Source organism: Pieris rapae, chromosome 2 (assembly GCF_905147795.1).
Source record: "Pieris rapae chromosome 2, ilPieRapa1.1, whole genome shotgun sequence".
Taxonomy (NCBI): domain Eukaryota; kingdom Metazoa; phylum Arthropoda; class Insecta; order Lepidoptera; family Pieridae; genus Pieris; species Pieris rapae.
In genome coordinates, this window is record NC_059510.1 from 1852588 (window position 1) to 1876874 (window position 24287).

General features: G+C 32.1%; 4 protein-coding genes across 4 annotated transcripts in view; 3 read left to right on the forward strand and 1 right to left on the reverse strand.

Moving 5' to 3' along the window:
* The window catches only part of LOC111002195 (RYamide receptor), a 38836-nt gene extending 36464 nt beyond the window's left edge, over window positions 1-2372 (forward strand). Inside the window, exon 7 of the mRNA XM_045632522.1 lies at window positions 2178-2372. Within this exon, the coding sequence (XP_045488478.1) occupies window positions 2178-2323 (146 nt within the window). The 3' untranslated portion in view covers window positions 2324-2372. The remainder of the gene's footprint in view (window positions 1-2177) is intronic.
* Window positions 2373-7038: 4666 nt separating this feature from the next.
* Window positions 7039-15110, forward strand: LOC111002197 (peptidase inhibitor 16-like). Its single transcript, XM_045632523.1, has 7 exons — window positions 7039-7167; window positions 11538-11619; window positions 12401-12533; window positions 13092-13185; window positions 13405-13576; window positions 13956-14351; window positions 14427-15110. Exons 1-7 carry the CDS (start codon window positions 7039-7041, stop codon window positions 14765-14767), a joined length of 1347 nt encoding a protein of 448 aa, XP_045488479.1. The 3' UTR covers window positions 14768-15110.
* LOC111002193 lies at window positions 15073-22493 on the reverse strand. Its single transcript, XM_045632530.1, has 10 exons — window positions 22389-22493; window positions 21810-21962; window positions 20706-20802; window positions 19741-19870; window positions 18641-18725; window positions 17661-17829; window positions 17044-17178; window positions 16293-16968; window positions 15228-16214; window positions 15073-15112 (listed from the first exon to the last, which is right to left on the reverse strand). The coding sequence occupies exons 1-10, from the start codon at window positions 22488-22490 to the stop codon at window positions 15073-15075; spliced, it is 2574 nt and encodes an 857-aa protein (XP_045488486.1). The 5' UTR covers window positions 22491-22493.
* Window positions 22494-22604: 111 nt separating this feature from the next.
* LOC111002194 lies at window positions 22605-24276 on the forward strand. Its single transcript, XM_045632531.1, has 3 exons — window positions 22605-22696; window positions 22892-23939; window positions 24258-24276. The coding sequence occupies exons 2-3, from the start codon at window positions 22909-22911 to the stop codon at window positions 24274-24276; spliced, it is 1050 nt and encodes a 349-aa protein (XP_045488487.1). The 5' UTR covers window positions 22605-22696; window positions 22892-22908.
* The last annotated feature ends 11 nt before the right edge of the window (window positions 24277-24287 follow it).

The following is a 24287-nucleotide window of genomic DNA, read 5'->3' on the forward strand; positions in this document are numbered from 1 at the left end:
TCAATGTCTTCTCATTTTTTACTTCAACTATTTTAACAACCATAAAGTTAGTTTTAGTTTAGATTGTTATTCTACCAAATAATTATGATGGTTAATGCGACAGTTAGAATACAATTAAAGAGTTGTATAATATATCTCTGTTTCACCAGGCTCAAAATTACCGTTGTAATGTGTCGTCTGCAATTATACAAAATGAGTCTACACATGCAGGAGTTTGAATCTGATTTAAATGTTACTCCGTAGTGTTTGTTATACTGAAACTGTTGTTGAATTGTGTCATGGGATTTATATTGTTTTTCTTATTATTGATAAATTGTTTAATTTAAATCCAAAAACGATTGCGGTGATTTATCTTATATTAATTCATGAACCGTTGGTAGTTTCTTATTATAGATTATATATACACCTACTATATATTCCACTACTGTGTGTGTTTTAGTGAATAATCAAAAGCGTAAACAAAATGTAAGCAATCATCGCACGCTTGAAGACAAAATGAGCACTTTTGGTTTAACAAGTGTTTTAAACCAAAAGTGTTCGCCCTCTGGCAAAAAAATCACACTCTAAATGGTAAAACAGTCTCGTAACCCCACTATCCCTAATAGTATCTTTGTTATGGGCTCGTGTTTTAAACAATTTAATCCAGTTGACATCCATCTTCAAACAAAGTGTTTCATTTAACATATATTTGAACATATCTAAAACAACCGAACTTAAACCTTCAAAATTATAATAGCTATAGAAAAAAATGCAAAAAAAGCTTAGGGAGCGATCAAGTATTACGTCACGCAATTTTTGGAGATTCTTGACCCCCTCCGCCATGTTACGCGCCGAAACGTTTTTCTGCACCTCATAGTATAAAATAATATTAACAATAACGCATAATTCAATCCTCGCCCCGCATCGTTTCGTTTTACCTCAAATATTCCCCCCCCCCAAATCTCTCCTTTATGAGCTGAAAATGAAATGAAAAACAATAGCCAGAATGCTTTGTTTGACTGTCAAGGGTATTAAGTCTAATACACGCGAGTGTTGATGGAAAAATTCAATCGAATATAAAATCGCATTATCGTCTAGTCTTTCGCTATACATTGTCACCCTCACGATTTATTTCGAAAATGCTGGCATGGCTTTGCCAAAGCTAATATTACCTATTCATTAACGTAATTAACGTTTCAAATTACCAATTAATACACTGATATTTATGATTAATACATAGTATATACAAAAATATTCAAACATTTAACAAAACATTACATTGTTGAAGTGAAACTTCTTTAGGCCCATGAAAGTAAAACTTTTACGGGTCGTCACGAAAATTTGCAGCTTTTTGGTCGAAGAAAAAGGAGAGAACGATTGAGACGATAGAGATAGAGAGAGAAGGGGAGATCGAGAAAAAATACACGCTATTGGTGTATACACGCATGTATTCGTTTTGTAGTTTTTTTTAATAAATATTTGCTAGATAATTCCCCGACTATATAGTCGTCGGATGTAGTGTTAAATAGCTTACGTAAATGGTATGGGTGACTCGGATGATAAACCGCTACTGCCAATTTCTTTTAACTACTTTTTGTATGACCTTCACAGCAAATCGCAAAAAGATGCCTCTTAATTTAATGTTGAACATTATTTCCTATAAATTCGTCTCCGCTACTTTTATGCCCATACCTAGCTCAGTGTTAAACCTATCGTATTCGTTTTGTAGTTTCATATTAGAACTTTAGATGGAAATTGTGTCGCATAACGTCTTATGCAGTAAATTTTTTTTATTTATTTATATTAGGATTAGCGCTTATACAGTGTGAATATATATACAAATACATGGAGTGATCATATACTGGTACATGATCATCTATTGGGGCTTTTACCTTAGAAATAATTAATTTATAAAGACACGTGTACTTTGTACGCATGCACTTTTTTATTTTAATACATAATATATATATGTATTGTTGGCTGGGAGGTATGGCAGGACTGATGATATAAATAAAAAAAATATATTTTTGTAAAACGTTTTAATACTATTTTTTTTATAGAACAGAGGACAAACGGGCAGGAGGCTCACCTGATGTTATGTGATACCGCCGCCCATGGACACTCTCAATGCCAGAGGGCTCGCGAGTGCGTTGCAGGCCTTTTAAGAATTGTTAAAATTAAAATTTATCTTGTTTCAGCAGATCTTATGGGTACCAATGGAATCGCGCGTCGGGGGACGACCAGCACAAACGTTAGTAGACGTTTCACGGGCTCGTCTTTCATAGAAATGAAACCACGTAACGCTCCTATCCGAGCGCTTTCCGTACGATCCCATTTCCATTAGAGTTATACACAGAATATTGTATTATATACAAATTGTTATTCATAATAAAACTGAGATATATAATGTTGTTATTTCTTATTATAAATCAGCCAGCCAAAATACCAATAAATATTAATAATACTACTAATATTACAACGCGAAGTTTGAAAGATGGATGTGTGTTAATCACACAAAAACTACTGAATGCATTTTAATGAAACTTTACAATAATATCGGTTATACAGCAGAATAACCCATAGGCTACAATTTATAAAGATATTGTGCGAATTTTCCAATATATCAACTAGGAAATAATCTACCATTGCGGGCTGTTCTGGCGTTCTACCAAAACCGCTAGAGTTTATCTACATATATGTAATATATGTAGGAAATGTTTAGTCTTAAATAGTCCAACATGAAAACCCGCCACATATCTATATCCATAGCCTTTATAGTCAAAGTAATCAACTTTGACTAAATCAAAACAGATACTTTTGTTGCTTCTGGATTAGGCTCTTAGTTCTCACCCTCAAATATTTAGTTATTTAGGGCGGCTTAATGCGCTCATTAAATTTAAGAAAATAAATCGAAAGTATACTGCTGAGCGCAAAACTCGAAGTCAGCTACATAGATTTTTTACGAAGAGAAGAAAATAGTTTTATTTAACACTTTAAATATTTCGGAAAGCGAAAATATATAATGCATAGCAAAGGGTTCCGTATGTTGATATGTAACTACTTAAAAGGTACTCTTGACTTATCTACCATCATCAATAAGTGCAATGAGACCGGCCCATTTCCATAAATAATAATCTAATATATAAAATTCTCGTATCAAGGTGTTTATAAAATCCTCCGAAATAGCTCAAACGATTTTCGTGAAATTTTGTGTGTGCATCATCTATTTTTCATCCTCCTAAACGTTAAGGGTTGTCCACCCCTTCACCCCTTTTGGTTTTTTTTTATGATACAGCGGACAAAAATAACCCTTAATTTTCACCACTCTACGATCAACCTTTATTTTTTATTTCATATATAAAAACATGAACTTTGTACAGGGAAAAACTCAGAAAAAAAGTTTTCATTTCCGGAAAACCGAACATTCTCTGGGGTAAATGGTCTATGTTGGTATGTAGTACCTAAAAATGTAGGATAAGTAAACACACATCGCCCGGATGGGGTTTATTACTGACATTGTTCTGTTTTTGATTTCTGCACTTGAAATAAATATTAAACGCAAGTATTAATAAAAGTACAGTGTAAAATACTATGCGGTGGTTCAGCTGTCGCGTGTAAGTATAATGAAAAAAGAAATCGATGAGACTAAGCACTTACCATCAACGGTAGTGTCCCACACCAAGATCTGAATCCTTATGAGAATGGTAAAAAAAAAATGCGGTACGATATGAAGTATAATGTTAGTGGCACGCGAACTCCTCATCCTTGCGCCATCACAATTAAAACTTCCTTTTTTTATGTTAAAGTCATTTTTTTTTCTACAAAACAGAAAACATAAATCAAGGTACATTATTATTTACAAAAAAATCTGAAATTAACCATTAAACAAACTATAACTTAATATTTTTAAGAAAAAAAAAATTGTCACTTCTGCTAAATAAAGTCTTCCAGCTTACTAAAATATTTCATCACACTTCTTTGTAAATATGTACATCTTCATATTAGTTATTTCGACTATCTATTTGCGTGTTGTTTCAACGAGAATGTACTCAAGCGTACTCATATTTCATCTACTATCCAAAATGTGTAAATGTAAGTGCCTACTGCTGATAAAGCACAAATGTTTTTAAAACTATTTATTAACTCTTAATTACCCAAGATGTCATGTGAAACATAAAGCTCCTTATAAACATTGTGTTAGACAAAAAACTTGAACTATTGAAATATGATACTGTCTACATTTTGTATATTTTCTACAGCTTTTATATATTTTAGTATATTATTATAGTGTAAACATTTACAGAGTTACTTAACTTAATAATTAACAATAACTATTGTAAATCAAATAACAAGTACGCCGAAGCAAGTAAATAAAATGTACAAATATTTAATTTCCAACTCACTGTAAACGACTGTAAGTAATTATAAATATTAAAATAGAACATAAACTTTTCTCGACTGTTAAATACAGTGAAAGAATATTTAACCTGCGGGCATTGGAGAGGGTGATTTTCTGCAGTTTCTTACAATCTCAAAGTGAAAATTCACAATTTTCTCAACAATTTGCTACGTTATCCCCTCTGAGTTTTCAAATTCATTTTTTGAATTGGCAATCTTTATGTCTTTCTATTTAAATAATATATTCTACACTGCTGATCTCAGTTTTGTTTTTTTTTGATGATCACTATAGTGTACTACTCAGTATACGAGTAGAGAAGATAAGATTAACCACAAAAGTAGAGGAGTAGAGCATTTTATAAACAAAAAAGCAATTGCTACGGCCCTAGCCCGGCACGGCGGCTTGATGATTCCTGGGTAAAACGGAATGTTTAGAACTGGCCTGTTAGAAACATTGCTAATGAAAACTTTTTTGAATTTCAATTTTAGAACTCTTTGGTAACCTTATATAAATTTTCGATCATTTTTCATTTGTTTTTATAAATTGACGGCAAATCTAAAACGGGTCAGGAAGCTTTGTACCAGATGGATTCCCCATACTTTAACCGACAACCAGAAACACCTTGGACTGCTCGCCAAATCGCCAAATGTTAGATAAGTTCAACAGCGGTGACTCAAATGCCGTATTTGACATCGTCACAGGTTATAGAAGCTGGAAATATTGCTACGACTAAGACAAGCAGCTCAGTACACTGCTTTTCTCAGTGGTTCCAAAGAATAAGATTATGTAGGTATAGAGAGGAACGGAGATTACTTCGAAAAACAATAAAAGTATTGGCAACTTTCTACATTAACTCATTTTTCAATTTCTAAACATTTTTAGTGTTACCTTGGTAATAGAGTATGCTTAATACAAAAAAAAATTTAGAAAGTACAATGTCCATAACCTCAATATTTAAAAAAAATACCATTCTCTGAGCTTGTCAATAATTAAACGACAAATTTCGAGTTGGATTAAAATTGACGTGTAAACATGAATTATATTTTAGACGTCAATGTCAACACAATCGTATGAACAATATATTAATATATTGTATATATTATATATAATATATTAATATATTGTTCAATTAATCGGCCATCTAAATAAACGAACCTGTAATTGATTGACATTGTTACATGACAACCACTTAATGAAACATATCACAGCATATATTTTATTTCTTTTGATTAAATGAGTTCATTTGATTTACATTGCGATTCTAGCCATATCTACATAAATCATAACAAAAAAATTACACTTTAACTTGGTAGAATTGTTTCATGATTTGATTTTTTTTAAGAGTACCGAGAGTATTTTACGCCTGCTTTTCTCTCGGCCAACACCCTTTGTCTTCTATGCCGATGAGTAGGGATGCCAAGAGGTTCGAATTTAATGACGTGGAATACGTGATACTACGATGATCTTATATTCCAAAATAAACGTATTTGGTTATTATTTTTTTTAATAATTAAATGTTGAGTTCTACTGCACGATCTGAAGGTTGGAAGGAACTACAACAAAAACGCTTATTATCGCAATTGAAAATTACCGGCAAGAAACACCCCTTGCCATTGCGTCGCCATCTGGATATAAAGACATTACAATTTAAATGTTTTTACTAATATTTTTATTTATGAAATGTTTTGTGGACAGCGAAAAAATTTGCGAATTGTGTTTTCAAAATAATGGCAGCAATCCATTATGCGAGGTATGTATTTATAAAATTTTCATATTTTAATATATTTTACGCCTACAAGATTTTGCACTTATTGAATGCTGCCTTGGACACTATCTACATATTTGTATGTTCGCAGAGTAAATCCACAGTAGCGTTATTATGTGTTTAATATTATATACTTTTCTTGATCTTATCGCATTGGCAAATCCTGTAAGGATAGTGTTTGTATTTCTGTAGAAAATTAATTGTGTTCATATGACCTTACAATAAAATATTTTAAACAACGAATTAGTGAACTGCTAAGAAAGATTTTGACACTTTAACTTTGGGATAACTATACTAACTATATACGTAAAGGCATCTTAAACACATTTTTGTAGCTTTTATCTAAAAATACTGTGCGTTTAGTATATCAGAATCGAAGTATGATATTTCGCTTTATCCCATGTATTGTTAATACAATATAACTATAAAATTCCTAAACCTTTTTCTAAAATATCTGCGAAATTACGGCAAAAGCCTTTATTTTCATGTTAAGATGAACGGTAAAACATTTTTTCAATACGATATTCGTTTAAGCACACCATTTATTTACTCAAAATATATTTATGCTAATTGTATATAGAAGCCAAAGAGTTTGGTCGGTTGAACGCGATTATTTCAGAAACTACTGGACCAAGTTAATTTTTGTAGGCTTGGCTACACGACAAATGATCTGAAAATTGGAAACAGTATTTCTTTCTAGAGAGAATTCGTTGCGTTGTGAGCCGCGCAAACGAAGTTATACTAAAATTGTTCGACCAAATTATTACTTTTCTCATTTAAAATCTAGAACAGCATTGTAAGGTTAACTTACTTGAACCCTATTAACATATTTTAATAATTAGGTAAACTTATCGTAAGTCAATAGTTTCAGAAGGGCCTAGCATCAAATTGCTATATGCATGAGACGTTACTAAAAACTGACAAAGATAAAGAAGAAATTCTGAATAAAATAAATAGCCGACGAAATAAAGTAGCATCGGGTGCCATACGATCATTACCACCTGCCAAAAATATGATGAAATTGGTAACTTATATAATATATAATAGATATAAATATTAATCGTACAGTGGCGCTACAATCCAATGGAACAAAACGTATGAATGGCGCCTAAATTGGAATGTCACAGACAATAGAAATCAATCACCTCGCAAATTTGCAAATAAAGCAGAAACTCCTTTCTGATTCAAACTTTTTGGAACTGTTTATTTATGTCTAACAAGGATCTTTGACTGTATAGTATTCAATTGTTTCTTTCATGTTCTAATGTTTTTCATAATTCATTTATTTTTGTATGTATGAAAACGTTGCTTAAAGTTTAAAATGAAGTCTAACTGCGCGATATATCTACAAACAATCGCTAATTCATATGTTTATATTGCATTGTATTTCATGAATCTGTCAGTACGTTACCTGTAGTTTTGTTTTTGTTTATATGGCTATGCACTTCTTGCACTTTACCTTAAATAATTCTTTCTTTATCTCCGCTAGGGTTGCCTGGAAGAGGTCGCTTGTTAGCTATAAGGCCTGACTGAAATGATTAATAATTCAGAGTCTTGTCCTCAGTTTGCAACTTCTTGACCATTGTCTTTTTGATAGACAAGTAGGTGATCAGCCATCTGTGCCTGACACATCTTGGTTTAAGACGCCGATGTTATCTGACGACATATGAGCATATGTTCTTTGTGACAATCTCATCTGACCTCATTTAGAGATGTAAGACTTCATCCTATCAAATTGTTAATTTAATAAATATAATAACTACGGCTAAGCAATCAAAACAAGATAAAACAATTTAAACTGTACATATGTAGAACATTTCTTTTGAAATCCTCCACAAATAATGAAGCGAAACAATAAGATTTATTTGCGTATGAAAGATTAATTACGCCAGTAAGCATAACGTAGGGACGCATTTTTGATGAATTAATCATAATGTATTTGTCATTCTTCATAGGGATTAAAAACAAAATAAACACCGGTCTACGTAGTTCATTTGCTATAAATATTTTATTAATTATGAAAGTTTTCCCGGTATAAACAAGAGGTATATCTAGTCTATCTATCAGTGACACTTGAATGGAACTATGAACGCCCCATTCGATGAAAATTAGCATCATCCAGTAGGCCTCGCAATGATGACGTCACCATGGTAAATCTTTATATACCAGAAATATCTACAACTCCCCTTGGTCTTGAGGAACTTTTGGAGACACCGCTTGTCCGATCTACGTAACGCCTGACTTTGTTTGGCTTTTGATATAATGTAAGACCTTGTTTTGTAGCGTATTTCTTGGTGACAAGTATGATATATTTTGTCTGATGATGTGGTATTCCTAAACCGAAGTGATTTATAATTTACAACAGTCAACATTAGTTTTATTTCAAATTATGATGCGGTTAAAAAAATCAAAGTATTAAAGAGACGTTTATTTCAAACAAATGATTCAGAAATCTTCTCAATAAATTATATCCTATATACTTTTCGTAAAAAATTAATACGTTTAATTAATTTCCATCGTCGCGGCTTACGGTCGGATTTATAAGACAACTATTTTATTGAGGGCATCAAACAATAACAAAATAATAAATAAGTGATTGTTCGTAAATGTATCTACATCTACAAAAATAATAAATACATTATGATATCATCTCGTAAGAAGATACGGAAAAAATACTACAACATGAAAGAAACAGTAGTATAATATACTCGTCAAAGAACCTTTTATGTTGGTCCCTAGAACCCATATGATGTTCTAAACAAAGTCGTAAAGTTTTACTGTATTTAACCTAGTAATGCTTAATTTGGCTGTGATGAAAAAAAAAATACTCAATTTAACCATATTAGGCGATAGCTTATAGCTATCGAAGATAGCGAAGTCAAGGCTTAAATATTGCTTGTTTTATATCCGGTTTCCTCACGATGTTTTCCTTCACCGTTCAAGCGAATTTAAAGAAAAACACTTTTTTACGGATTATAGTTATGTATTAAAAAATGTTTAAATACAATAATACATAACTATAAACCGTAAAAAAGTGTTTTTCTTTAAATGTGTAAACGTTATGTTAATGAAAGACAATACTAACGTTCGAGCGAATTTAAATAGGTGCACTGCCAAGGTTTGTACCGACGACCTCATGAATTAGTGTCGCACGCTGAAACTACTAAACACTACTCTGAAGTATGCATGAAAAAAACTAGATATTAAATATTTGTGTCATGTTATTAAAGCATGTGTTAGCCTAGTGGCTCCAGCGCGCAAATCTCATACTTGAGGTCGTAGGTTCGATCCCTAGCTGTGCACCAATGAACTGTCTTTCTAAGTGCGCATTTAACATTTCCTCGAACGGTTAAGGAAAATATCGTGATGTAACCGACATGTCTTAGACCCAAAAAGTCAGTGTGTGTGTCAGGCACTGGAGGCTGATCACCTACTTGCCTATTAGATTTAAAAAATTGATCATGAAACAGATTCATAAATCTGAGGCCAAGACCTAAAGAGGTTGTAGTGCCACTGATTTATTTATTTTTTATTAAAGCATACTCATTATTTAATTATACGTTTGTTGATATGATATAATCAAAAGTAAATACTTTTGATTATATTGTCTAAACGTTATTCTAGATCTAAGTTGCGTATAAAATAAACTGTTCACATTAAATAAAAACGTAGTCGTATTCTAAATGCTAGCATGTCTAAATTAATATGTTAATATTCTACGAAGCAGAATCTCATGCATTACGACAAGAAGGTACTTACTATTCTGGAACTTAAATTAGTTTAACGTTTCGTAATTGTTATTCAATATTAAGTTAGTTTAGCTTAGTATTATATTACAACAATATAATCAATGTATTTACTATACCGAACATTAATTTATGCCTGGGTTTGTTTCAAACAAAATACTCATGTGTGATCTTTTTTATTAATAACAAATTAGTGTTAGGATGTTTTAACTACAACGAGTTTGAACGTTGTAAATAATTAGTACGAACTTATTATTTTTCTCCAAAACGGAAGTGACTCCTGACTTAATGTCGAGTCTGATCTGTGGACTTATTTAACTCTACTTTTTCCTGATTGAGAATTGACCGGTCCGATGTGAGGAATCCGATCACAAGCTTCTTATTTTAAACTTATTCCTAATTGAGAATCGGCCAGTCTGATTGAGGAATCCGATCACAAGCTTCTTATTTTAAACTTATTCCTAATTGAGAATCGGCCAGTCTGATTGAGGTATCCGATCACAAGCTTCTTATTTTAAACTTATTCCTAATTGAGAATCGGCCAGTCTGATTGAGGTACCCGATCACAAGCTTCTTATTTTAAACTTATTCCTAATTGAGAATCGGCCAGTCTGATTGAGGTACCCGATCACAAGCTTCTTATTTTAAACTTATTCCTAATTGAGAATCGGCCAGTCTGATTGAGGTACCCGATCACAAGCTTCTTATTTTAAACTTATTCCTAATTGAGAATCGGCCAGTCTGATTGAGGTATCCGATCACAAGCTTCTTATTTTAAACTTATTCCTAATTGAGAATCGGCCAGTCTGATTGAGGTACCCGATCACAAGCTTCTTATTTTAAACTTATTCCTAATTGAGAATCGGCCAGTCTGATTGAGGTACCCGATCACAAGCTTCTTATTTTAAACTTATTCCTAATTGAGAATTGATCGCTCTGATGTGAGATATCCGATCAAAGGTTCTGGGTATATGTTGTCCATTTCCTTTTATAACGGTATTGCGTCAAAGGGGTACCGGTATGGTTATGCGTGGCAAAGGGAGTGCAATGGATATGTAACAAGTTTGTAAACAGCGTGAATATAGTTTATACACAAATACATGTAGTGTTCATGTACCGGTACATGATCATCTGTTGGGGCTTTTACCTTCGTAATAATTAATTTACAAAGTTTCATTTCTGACATGTGTACTTAGTACGGACGAACTTCTTTTTTTAATTTGTATACTTGAATATCTTAATTAATAGTAACTGACAAACTTAATACCGATATTTTAAGTTTGTCATCATGTGTTTTTAGTTGTTGACTGCGTATTTTTTATCAGAAATTTTTATATTAAGAATTTCAGGAGAGCGACCGTGTGACCTATATATGAGCATCTTAAAACGACCAGCCGTAACTTTCAGTTTCCGATCCTAAATAGCCTTAACGTATTTTAAGATATTATATAATAGTCCTTTATTCTGAAATGTAGGGACAAATTGGACGACGGAATGCCTTGTCTATATGCGACACGAATGTTAAATTAACTTAAAATGCTTGAGCAATTGTAGAGAATGCAATAACTTCCTACATTTCTTGACTGTATATATAATGAATACCCAGTTACAGTAATAATTAATCCAATAATGTATAATATGATCACAGGAGTGGAATAATGAATTGGCGTTTTTGGCACAGCGTTGGGCTGATCAATGCTCCACTAACGATTTGATGGATGAGTGTACAGGTAACATTTGGCGTGATTCTTTTTCCTTTATACTGGCTACTTCCCTTTAGTTTTATATTAGGGGCAAATGAGCAGAAGTATCATCTGATGTTACGTGATACCACTGCATTTCCAGGGGGCTGTCGAAATCCGGAAACGGGCTTTATAAAGACAGTGCCGACTTGATTATTTTATACAGTGCCATAATTTGTTTTTGAATAGCTAGGATTCTTTCCTTTCACAGTCACACGCTTAACCACAAGCCTAACATTACCGTAGTAAGTGAATTTGTACGGCAATAACATTCCCAATCATTTAAAATGTAATCAACATTAAATTCCGATACGAGCTGTTAGTTTGGTTCATTTAATAAATTATTTGAATCGCGATAATTACTGTATTTACTGGTATTACGAATTGAAATACGCTAATATACATTAATGCTTGTTTTGTGTAACATAATAATAATTATCCTGCATACAGATAAGGAGCTGTGTAAAGTATAGTGGCTTCAGCTTACAAACTGATGTCGTAGGTTCGATCCCCGGCTTTGGACCAATAACATCATGAGTAAGCTTGCCTTAGACCTAAAAAGTCGACGGCGTTATGAACGTCAAAAAATTAAATTAATTGTAAATTTACATTTACTACCAGTTCGCAAGTCAAGGGCGTAGAGGCAAGTAGAGTGGGCAAGAAACTTTCCGCCACTCTTTTTCTCTCGCCACTATTTCAAGTGAAGACAAAAGAAGAAGAAAGTGTAACTGGTATAACAAACGTAAAAAAATACTATTTATATTTCAAGGTAACGAAACAATGGGCCAAAACATTGGCACACTATATGGTGAAGCACCGAGACTCAGTCCTGCAACATTAGTCGATCTGTGGTATATGGAGCTACTTGGTTTTAATTCCACCATCATTACTGATTATCGACCGTAAGTGCGATATAATTGTATCTAAATAACACATACTCGTACGTATACATAATAAACTAAAAAAAACCGCGATGAAAGAAATTTCAAAATATTTGATCGGTAAAGAAAAATAATTGTTTTTAATAAAAACATATACAAAAATATCTGCTCTTTGCAAACTAGCAAACTTCTATACTTCAAAAAGCAGATGATTATTTTTGATCGGTAGGCAAAGAAACATCACGTGACACCCACTAATAATCATTACTGTGTTATTAATAATTATCTAATATATAAAATTCTCGTGTAATTAAACTCCTCCGAAATGGCCTGACGGATTTTCGGGAACTTTAGTGTGCATATCGGTTATGTCTACGAATCGGCTAAAATCTATTTTTAATTACCTTTCACAATTACAATTTTTCGACGAGTTTAACGACCATTACAATTTTTTTATTGTATTTATTTGTTAGTATGTACTAAAAGGATAGGTCTAACTAGAATCACATTAAGGAAAAACGAAGTTGAAGGCAGCTGGTATCTTTATATATTTAATGACTAAAATACCTATTTTAATAGTTCTACAACGTCACGCCTCGCCCACTATGAGTATTTCACCCAACTTATTTGGGCAAAGAATAGACAAGTAGGATGCGGCGCTGTCAAATTTCAGGTAAGCTTTTCAATCATAATTCCGTTAAGCAAGACAAGATGATGAATAAATTTATTTTGAGTTATACATATTTTATCTAATGTTTCTTATAAAAGATGAGGTATTTTGGTCTCTATGTATCATTTTTCTTATTATAATTGGGAAACAAATATTTTTTTCCGTACGATCAAATGAAGTTTTTTTTTTAATATTATGTTAGTTTAATTAATTATTTTTCAGGAAAGAACAGGAAATAAAAATAGAACAGTTCAGAGACTAGTGTGCAACTTCCTGCCCGGCGGCAATATAATGAAGCAAACTGTTTATAACGAAGGAAATCCCTGCAGTGACTGTCCATATAAAAGCGACTGTAATGCCAAATATACATCTCTGTGTGGTAAAATCTATGTCAAATTTGAAATATTCTCATTCTGATACATTAATTTATTAGGTCTCGGATTTTGATAATTACTTTTAAGCATTAACGACAAAGCAGGACTACTTGGTGAGGGAAAATTGCCTGCGTCTTATTCCCTTAATATATTAAGGAATAACGTACGTGCTATAATCGACAAAACGTGACAGTAATAAGCTAAAGAGCGCTAGATAGATTTTTTTAATATGCACTCGCACAGGCACAGGCAAACACATACTTTAGTTTATGTGAACTGTAAATTTTTTTAATTATATTATGTTTCTTCACACAGGGCAGATTACTGTCTTGAAAGAAAATGTCGAAAGGAGAGTAAGCAACCTATATTCGAATATTTTAATAAACAACACTTCGACAGGCTTAGATACCAATGAAAAATTCAAGAAAAGAGAATCAAGTAATGATACAGAAACAGATATCGCATTTGATTTGTATGCACATCTCTTTAACGTCAGCAACAATGAATACACTACAAAGAAGGAAAGTACTACTTTTTGTAAAAACCTGTTGGCTGTCGATGAGTTTATTGACTTGTTGAGAAAAAAATTAAGTACAGATAATATATTTAGAGAATTGTTACTTACAAAAGCTCCTAGCGGAGAAAGTCAATATACTGATGCTAAGATTGATGCCATAGTAAGTAAAATATATAGCAAAAAAACACATTCCACAACGACAAAGCCAACGGACAGTGATGTCATGAATTCTACATTACTTGCAGATTTAGTCGAAGCTGTCATATTTCGGAATCGAGGTAATATTATAATTAAATTTATTACATCGTAACTAAAAATATTATTAGAAATATAAAACGGTTATTTTCCCACAGATAAAATTACTACACTTGAAGTTGTGTTTCCCAGTACAGAATTTTTAGAGGCAAAAACAGTTCAGATGCAAGCCGAATTAGGTGAAATACCGCGCAACTTAGAATTTACTGGACATTACTTTTTCCCGGAAGATAGTGAAGACGAACAAACTGATACCACAGAATCATATTATGATCAGTCTAATATACCTGTATCTGAAATAATTATGGAACTGGAAGAATTAAAAAGAAAACAACAAACAAGAGATTTCGTAGAAGAAATTCTTGAATCTGATTCTAATGCAAACACAATAACGAAAAATCATATTATAGCGAGTGATAATAATATGAATGGTAATTAATGTAAAATTAAAAGAGTAAAATGTTCAAGTTGACTGATTTACACTGTCAGTACAAAAATCTTTAAATGTATTTTTATCTGTTTTGTTACTTACAGATATAATAAAATTAATAAGAGACAATGATTTTGAAATTTGGAAACATGTGTTTATTGGTCCAAAAGGTATTGACAGAGAAAAGCGAGATACAAGACGTAAAAATCAACATAATTTCGTAAGAAATTTATATAGCTACGGAGAAACAATATTAAGTTACGAAGAATTGTTAAAACAATTGGCGACAGATTTGAAGAAAATAAAATTAAACGCTAAATTTCATTGCTCTCATCACACAACTTCAACAACAACCTGCTCAAAAACTATAACAAAAATAAATTCATTTATGTATATTATTTATTTTTTAAATAGTCAGCGCAAAATATAATTATTACAAGATAATTTTAATATAATATTTAAAATGAACAAAAGCCAAACATTGTATTGTTTTTCAGTTGCCAAATTACATGAACACTTTTCCGATTGTATTTTATTGTTTAAATTCCAATTTGTCATCAGTTTATTGACGACCAAATAAAATAAATCTCCATACGATAATGAACCATAACTTTTAGATTCTCTTTTCTTAATAAATTTTTGTTCACTAGTTATTCTTTTATTTCTGAGATAATCGTTTTCACATTCACAGGTTTCCGATTCTATACCTTCGTGTTTGCTTTGAGCTAGATCTTTTTCCTTATTCTGTACAAAAGGTACATTAGTGTTAGGGGAAACATTAAAAACTTCTTGTACCTTTGAATCTCTTCTAACATTTAATGATCGTTTTTCACAATAATCTTCATCACTTCCATCTTCCACTTCAGGCTCAGTACTGGGTGTTGGGATTGTATCCATTTTATTACGATTCATGAAGTCACGTGTACAAGTGGAAGTTCGCGTGCAGCCTTCAACATAGCCAGGAGGAGTTCGAGAGCCTCTATTGCCGATATCCGCATTTCCTTCATTATCCCCTAACGACGCAGCGGTCCAAGTACACGTTAACTTTCTCGTGCAATGTTTTAAACGTATAAAAGGGGTATTTGCTGTATACTCTGATGTACTGGATTCGGGTTGTGTGGCTTCGGTTTCTTCAGATTGTGCTGGTGCTGATTCATCTGCACGACGTGCATTAATATCAGCAGTATTAAGTTTTCTTAGCCGTAAGAGTTCATCGAATGACAAAAACTTCTCCGTGGCAAATTTTTTATGGCTTACATTCATGGATATTGTAATTGGTTCGGTCACTTTAACAAGGTTTTGTGTATTAGATGATTTTACGGGCCTCCGTTTACGTGTCCTTTTAGTATAGCCTAAAGTTGTAAATCTTATCGATTTTAATTGGTGCTGTTTTTTATCAAATTCCTCTTCTTGCCAAAATGGTTTAAATGTAATGTCTCCTCTTCTTTTTCTTTCACTATAAATATTTAAAGACAAACAATAAGCATTTATATAGAATTAGAATAATAATAAGAATACAATCTAAGCATTATACCTTGAATCGAGTAACTTTTTTGATTTACGTAATAAAATCCGTGTAGGTACATCCGAATTCGGAAATCCGATATCTTTGAATTTTAATTCTAGTTTTGGTGTATCTACCAAGCTGTAATCATTTCCAGCATACTTATCGTAAGGATTTTTAAATTCTTCTGTGATAATTTTACTTGGCCTATGTTCTTCTAAATTCCTCCTCATTGGGCAGTTGTTTGATTGTTGACTAGCCGTTATACATTCACAATTATTATTTTGAAGGCATGGTGATAAATTAACTGACGTTAAAGTTTGACATTGGCAAAGATTTTGTGTATTCTGGCAAAATAATTGTTTAGTAGTATCAAAGTTTTGACTGTATGCACCGCAATCATTGTTCTGTCCCCTAGTACACAGCTTTAGTATATAATCGTTTGAAATCTTTGTATCAGATTTCCGAGTGCATTGATGAACGCGATTTCTTCTATAAAATCCAGTTGAATAATATTCCGGAATGGGGCTTGCCGTATCGAATTTTCTGAATTGACTTTGATCTGGATGCAGATAATCAAATTCTTCGGTGTGATCATGACTATGATATATCCGGGACTGCGCTCTTTCTCTTTGGATAATATGACTCTCAGTTCTTCCAGCATTAGGTAGGCTCCAGCGTACCTCCTTATTATCCCTCTTTAAAACTGAAACTAAATACTAATATTTAACTTCCTCCTCTCTTTAGTACATGTAGCAATAAAACAGTTAATTTTTCTTACCATAATTTTTGTTACTGTTTTGAGTATTTTGACCACTAATTAAATCCTTCTTTACCATATCGTTATGATGATGTCTGATAGGATCAATTTCACTTGTCACTGGATTAATAAGCAAACTAGTTGGTACTGTCAAGCCTGTAATGAAATAATCTTCAGAGGCAATTATATATGCATTACACAATTACACATGTATAGCGATATACTTGGATACATCCTAGTAGTATTCTATAGATTTGGAACGACCCAGACATTTGTAACAATGAATAAAAGGTTTGATTAAGTTTAGGTAAAGATCCCCGAGTAATTAATAAGAACGTTTAGGATTGCATATTATCGATAATTTCATGTTAACAACACAGTATTTTTTTATTTATAAGTAACTCCTTTTAATTGATGATCTTATTAAATGAATATTTATAATATGCTTTTAAATAATTTATTCATTATTTATTTATTACACTACATTATTCTACCTTAACAGTTACTACGAATTCGATAGAACGCCAAAATAATAACAATTATCCTACATAAAAAACATTAAAAAATTATACTTATATGCCTAAATCTTATAATTAATATTGAGCGACTATTCGTATTAAATATATAAATAAACATACCGTTATCAGTAGAGCATAGTCCTGGATAGATTTTATCAGGTTCCAAACGCTCAACACACTGCGTTGCGGGCAAACCAATAGTGTAGATGGGACGACGGTTAATATTTCCTTTTGGCATAAAGTTGCAAACCAATCTATCAACTCGTCGACGCCTACCATTCATCCTAATCTGAGGACACAATAAAAACATTTGATGTACGTTATGTACGTACGATTGCACTTACATACAATACTGTTAGGAAGAAGTCTCTCTTCACATAACAATTTTTTTAATTTACTGGCTGGAAATTGTTTGTAGGCTATTTCAGAGCAGTTTTTAAGAAGAACATTTTAGGGCGTTTTTATAATTGTTATTTGGCGATGGAATATTCTGGACTCTAGAATCCAGATTGATAACACTATCTGGTGTGGAACGAAGGATACGCGAGGGAGAAGGTAGCCTTCTCTACCTTCTCGAAGCCAAGGATGGAGCGTTAAGGCTGCGGAAGAGATAACAAGAACGTATGTTCTAGAGTTGTGCGTAAAGAATAGAACAATAGCTACTCAGTACAGCTCCCACCAGAGTTTTAGTATATCGTTGACGATTATTCAGCCGAAACGAGACTTTCAGTGCGATTCCGAGAGATAAACAGCAAATAGTCCTAAGTGTAAATATTGTGCCAAGTGATCAAGTACTGTGCGAGTGTTATGCGATTATTAAAGTAATTTGTGGCGGGGTTTCGTATCTTTACAGTGTATTTCTTGGCATAATTTGTGTCTCATTATCGTTGACTATTATTAAATAATTCTTGAAGATATCTGCGGCGTTTCTATCCACTTGTAACAGCATGTTCAAAATTAATTTAGATGTTCATATCAAATTATCTTGATAAAACAAAGGTTTAATTTACCTACATTGTTAATTTTGTAGAAACCGTTAATATATCAATGCATTAATTATGGAGTCAACGTTTTAACAATAGGCGGCTTAAAATACTCACATGAAAGAGGGCTTTTCCGCAACCGACGTTATCTGTTTGGGCCCAAATTAACTGTACGAAATTATTACATTTAACATTTTCTGACCTGTTGAATGAAGTTTTTAATTAATTTTTTTATGATGAAAAATGAAATTTTCAGTGAGAAATTATATTTTTTTTTAGTGCTTCATATCTGGTAAGACTAGGCTTTTGGTACAGAAGGGTACTTCATACAATTTTGATCAAGTATTATCAGTGAAGGACCATAACTTTCTAAAAAATGTAAGTATTTATTGAAATTAGTGTTTAAATATACTTAAAACTTGACAACCCCTGTAAACTTCGTATCACCTACCCTCATACAAAAGTTTTAAAACCAACCAAATAGATTGGAACCTTATACTACAGATATGAAACATAAAGTTCTGAAGGCATCAGGATTGGATAAATATTGGAAGTGACATTTTTATTTTATTACCGAGGAACAGTTATTCCCAACCATTTTTTTATACCATACCCCAACTTAGACTTGCTAAAAATCACTTCCTGAATGTAACATAATTTTTAGGTTTTAGGAAAAAAATACTAGGAAATTGTTAACAAAATATAGGGAAAGGTAAGATTAAAAAACAATAAAAACTACACTTTAAATTCCAAATTATTTTAATAAATTTTTATTATAGCCCCCTAAATAATCAAATTGTGGAGTGTGGGTCCCACGTTGGAAAATACTGGATTAAACCTTCCCTGTACTTCTACATAATAATATAAAGCATATGTAATATAATTATTTCTCGAGTTTATTTTTACTCATTTTTATATGTCGGAGCAATGGCGCTAGTAACAGCTGCCATTGTCATTATAATTCAATAACTTCAAAGTCAAATTAGTTCAAATTGTTCTGCGGTTTATTAGGTTTGCACTTCACATCTACAAATTAACAGACTATTTGACTATTATGTTATTAAATTTAAATGACAATGGCAGCTGATATCAGCGACGTTGCTGAAACATATATTATGTTATAGTCATTGTGCAAATATTAATATAAAATAGCAACAGTGCTGATATCAGCGACATTGCTGAAGCATATATATTATATAGTCATAGAGAAAACTTACGAATTATAGTACACAACATTTCCTCTAAAAGTGAGCGATTCCATAAACCAAATATCAATAAAATATTTCACATTCAATCCGTTGGTTACCCCTGTAACCGTTGCTATGTTTTGTCCAACTTTCGTTCCCTCTAAAATAATTTTTTGGTGCAATTTTATAAGTTTATCGCATATTACCAGCAGTAAATGAAAATACTGTAATAGATATCAATATACTTATGTGTCGTAAAGAAATAAAAATCCTGTACAATATGTTACTGGATTTTGCTGACAACGCGTATTATATATATTTTTCTTTTTGTTTTAAACGTCCGATTATATGTTTAGACAAAAGGCCAGCAACACACTTGCGAGCCGTCAAGCAATGTTAGTGTCTGGCGGTATCACTTAAAATCAGATGAGTTTCCTCCAGTTGTCCTTTTCATTTTCATGTTCAATTTTTATTATGTTAATAGTGAAGTGACCTCAGATTTACGCATCTGTTCGGTGATTATTTCTTATAGGAAAGTAGGTCATCGACCTTCTGTCCTTGACACACACTGTCGGCTTTAAAGGCAGGTTTCCTCACGATGTGTCCTTCTCGGTACGAACGAGTTTTAAATGCGCACATAGACAGAAAGTTAATTGTTGCACAGTCGGGGATCGAACTTACGGCGTCAGGGGTGAGAGCGCACGATAAAACCAACTAGGCCAACACTGAACAGTGTTAACCTAGTTTTCTTTTTTGCACAGGATGCAAACGGGCAGGAGGCTCACATGATGTTAAGTAATACCTCCGCCCATGGACACTCTCAACGCCATAGGGCTCGCGTGTGCCTAGTGTTAGTACTAGTTGTAATAATATAATTACCATACCAAAAAACATCAGTGTAAGAAAACATGTTTTCCTATTAAATTATATTTGTTAATAAATGTTAGCACTATAAATTGGCTGTCAATATAATAGTTTAGTCAATTAATACCAACCTAAATCTCTACAGTCGTCCTCTTTGTCCGGCATAATTGATGGATCACACTGGTTTGCCCAACGTTGGGCAATCACCGCCAATTCACTGGACCATGTCTGGATAAATAACGGAAGTCTTTACACTTCTGATTAAAATGTAGTACAGAAAATGACCGGAAATGGATTTCCTATTTAATCGACAATTGTCTCAGTCAACAAATCATTTGAGATTTGGCTTTTTCTGCTCGATTCATAATAAAATAATTTACAAAAAAAAATCGATTATAAAATTTGAATTGAATGTTATATCACGTAATAAATCTAAATTGAATTCAATTTTCAACAAAGGAAAAGATTTTTAATTAAACATATTATTTCAATTATTCCTATTTAGGTACTTTTTAAACTTCGCATTGATTTTCGTTTTACCTTGTCGATATAAAACTTAGAATAACGTTTGACATTATTTATTGATTATTCCTACAATTAAACAATATTATCTGTATGTCGCAGTTAAATCAGAGAGTTAATTAAATCTCTAGACAGTTAATTAAATATCGAAATTCAAGTCGCTAGCATTTTGATTTAAATAAATCAAACTTCATTGAACAAGTAAATATTCGTTATATCTAGTAATTCGTTGAACTAGGATTTGTTCAGTAAAGAGCAATTTCAACTTGAATCTTTAACAATAGTGACGAGCGCAAATGTTTACATTACTTTCGCTCAAACAACAATGATTGTTTTACGAAAAAAAGCGCGTCATGAATCACATACTATGATATTAAAATTTAACATACATCGGTGGTTTTGGGTTGAAAAAATTCCTTAATAAGAGGTTAATACTTAATAGTTGGTCTTGATAGTTCGTTATAAACAGATTGCTCGCAAAAAATGTTCGTTATGTAAAATATTTAACATTGACTCATAAAGACCATGCAATTGGATTCCGAAGAATTTGTTAAGTGACAGTCGACCTGCTTTTCATAGTCAAAGTTTTGAATAGTAGTAAAACTATGGTAACAACTTTGCTAACACTATTACAATCTAAAAACTGTTACTAATTGTGACTAGACTTAATAAATTACGAAATAAGTTATTTAGGTACAGATTTATGAACGTACAATTTTCTTCATATTTGCGGCTTGAGGAAACCCTCTTAAATATCCCATCGCAACATAATTTCTCTTTTCATTTATTCTGTCGACAATTTCCTTGATATCATTGTCTGTGAGATTGTGTTCAAATCCCATACATCTGTGATGTGGTCTTGAAACCTAGCGATTTTTATTTTAAATCAGTCTCTCACTTCCCTGGCTGTAAACGCCCTAATCTCAGGAACTACTGGTTCAAATTGAGGGAATCTCTTTGTGTTGGATATCCCGAGATATAGCACATCATTATTTGCCATGCTCAGGTACATAAAACTATTCAGAAATGATGTTTGTCTGGGATTTTATTTAATTTGTACTACATTTTGATTTGACGTTTATGCAAGAATGTGAATATTACTCAAGAATATGCACTAGGCGTTTACTTCAAAGCGGTATACTTTATACAAATACACTTTTAAGGCAATATATGGTAATGTCTGAAACTTTTCTGTATCAAAATAATTTTGTAACAAACATTTGTGGGACCAAAAACATTATTGAATAGAGTTTGATAATTTGAACTGTTTGTCCAGTATACAAACTACTTACTGTATATTTGCACATTGTATGATTTAAACATATTTTACAGTATTTATTACTCGAAACTAGAACAGCACACAAAATAATAACGCACAATTTAAATTTAAACATAACCATAACATACAAGTGAAACACAAAAACAAATCTGGGCCTTATAGATTTTTATATATATTTTCCGTCATAAAACGTTAAAATGTAAAATTTAGTTTTGGTTATGTTTATTGTGTTTTTCATTATAATTTTAATTAAAATTAATTTTAAATCTACGACTGCTGCGGTGTACAATTATGGACATGAAGGAGAACCTAATCACAATGGTAATTAAATATTATACAGTATTGGATTTTTATACTTAAACCACTGAAGCGATTTCAATTAAGTTGCATAAACGTCACGAGAGCAGCGTTGAGCACTGCGAAAAATAAAGTAATATTATTATATAATTATAAAATTAAGTTATATATTTTAGTTATTTTGCGAAATAAATACTTAGTAGTGTCACAATGTTTCAGTTTCAACAAAGTCAGATATGAACACAGCGACATTACCTTCGAAAATGTTATTTGAAGTTTCCAAGCTCCAAATCAGCAACTTGAAAAACTTAAAATCAAATATATTCGATAAAATGCTGTCAGATGAAATGCTATCAATAAAGCAACAAATATTTGAAAGAAATTCGACACCGTCCCCAGTACAAATTAGCAGCAAACGATATGTTCCTACACCAATACTTGAACTACAACAGCGATGGCCGATAGATAGAATACAATCTAACATGGAAAAGAAGTTAGATTTTGAAAAGCACATGAAGAGAATAGACGAAACCACATTCACAGAAGAAACTAACGAACAAGAAGTGTCTAAATGTAGATCAAATTATACAAGTGAGAGAGTACTCGAGTTACGAAGTCTTTCCGAGAAATTACATAAAATAGACATGACTACTAAATATCCACGTTCATCAAAACCATGCACGTGTATCAACGGTGTCGAGCACTCTCATACATCTGTACATAAGCACACCAAACACACTCTAGGTTTCAAAAAACAAGATGATCAAAATTCTAATAATCCTAACGAATGCACCAGATCCACTTCAACAGTCCCTCCAATAACATATCCTTTTTATATTACATATTCACCCTACTTTGTCGGAACCGTAATAGACTATACAAACTTTTACTATCATCCGGATGCAATAAGTGATTTAAAACTACCCAAACATCATAAAAATAGAAAACACAAAAAGCCTGCATCCGAAGAAATTGATAGTAGTGTAGAAAACGACAGAGATTATGTTTATTACGAATATGATGAGTCTCCCAAAAGTACAAGAAGACACAGAGATAAAACGAAATCTGATGATAACTTTAACATTATCGTTCATCCTACAAATGAACCAGATAATAGTTTAAATAATAGAGAAAATTTTCAGGTTGTTGATCAAGATAAATTCGTCGAAGAAATAGTAGAAGATTTGAAAATGTATTATAACGAAGCAGTCATTAAAGATTGTTACTGTTCATCGTCTTCATTTAAAATAGGTTTACAAATAATTATGTTTGTTTATCTATTACAACTTTTAATATAATCATATAACTTTAAAAGACTAGTTTTATTTGTATTAGTATTATAAAGAGAGGAGAGATCTTTGTATGTATACTTCTAACAAATTAACATCGATTGAAAATTAACTTACACAGGCAATGAGTAATTCCAAAATAATTGTCGTTAACTATGTACTTAAAAAATATTAATAAAACATTACCAATTATTATTATTATTAGCTTCAAAAATTTATAACAGTGACGTCTGTGATCTGATAAGTATTTTTTTTTTGGTTAATTGGTTTCCGTAGCTGTCAATGTCAAATTTCAGCAAGTTTACAATCAATTGACATTTAAAAAT

What these genes read in the sequence shown, in the direction of transcription:
- LOC111002193 (XM_045632530.1), bottom strand. Translation starts at nt 22,490, where the DNA reads ATGTTTAAATTTAAATTGTGCGTTATTATTTTGTGTGCTGTTCTAGTT. An exon ending in ACTATGCTCTACTGATAACG is followed by an intron (nt 17,179 to 17,660) that starts GTATGTTTATTT and finishes ATTTCATTACAG; the next exon opens with GCTTGACAGTACCAACTAGT. An exon ending in AAAAAGTTACTCGATTCAAG is followed by an intron (nt 16,215 to 16,292) that starts GTATAATGCTTA and finishes AAATATTTATAG; the next exon opens with TGAAAGAAAAAGAAGAGGAG.
- LOC111002197 (XM_045632523.1), top strand. Translation starts at nt 7,039, where the DNA reads ATGCATGAGACGTTACTAAAAACTGACAAAGATAAAGAAGAAATTCTG. An exon ending in CCAAAAATATGATGAAATTG is followed by an intron (nt 7,168 to 11,537) that starts GTAACTTATATA and finishes ATATGATCACAG; the next exon opens with GAGTGGAATAATGAATTGGC. An exon ending in TGTCATATTTCGGAATCGAG is followed by an intron (nt 14,352 to 14,426) that starts GTAATATTATAA and finishes ATTTTCCCACAG; the next exon opens with ATAAAATTACTACACTTGAA.
- LOC111002194 (XM_045632531.1), top strand. Translation starts at nt 22,909, where the DNA reads ATGAACACAGCGACATTACCTTCGAAAATGTTATTTGAAGTTTCCAAG.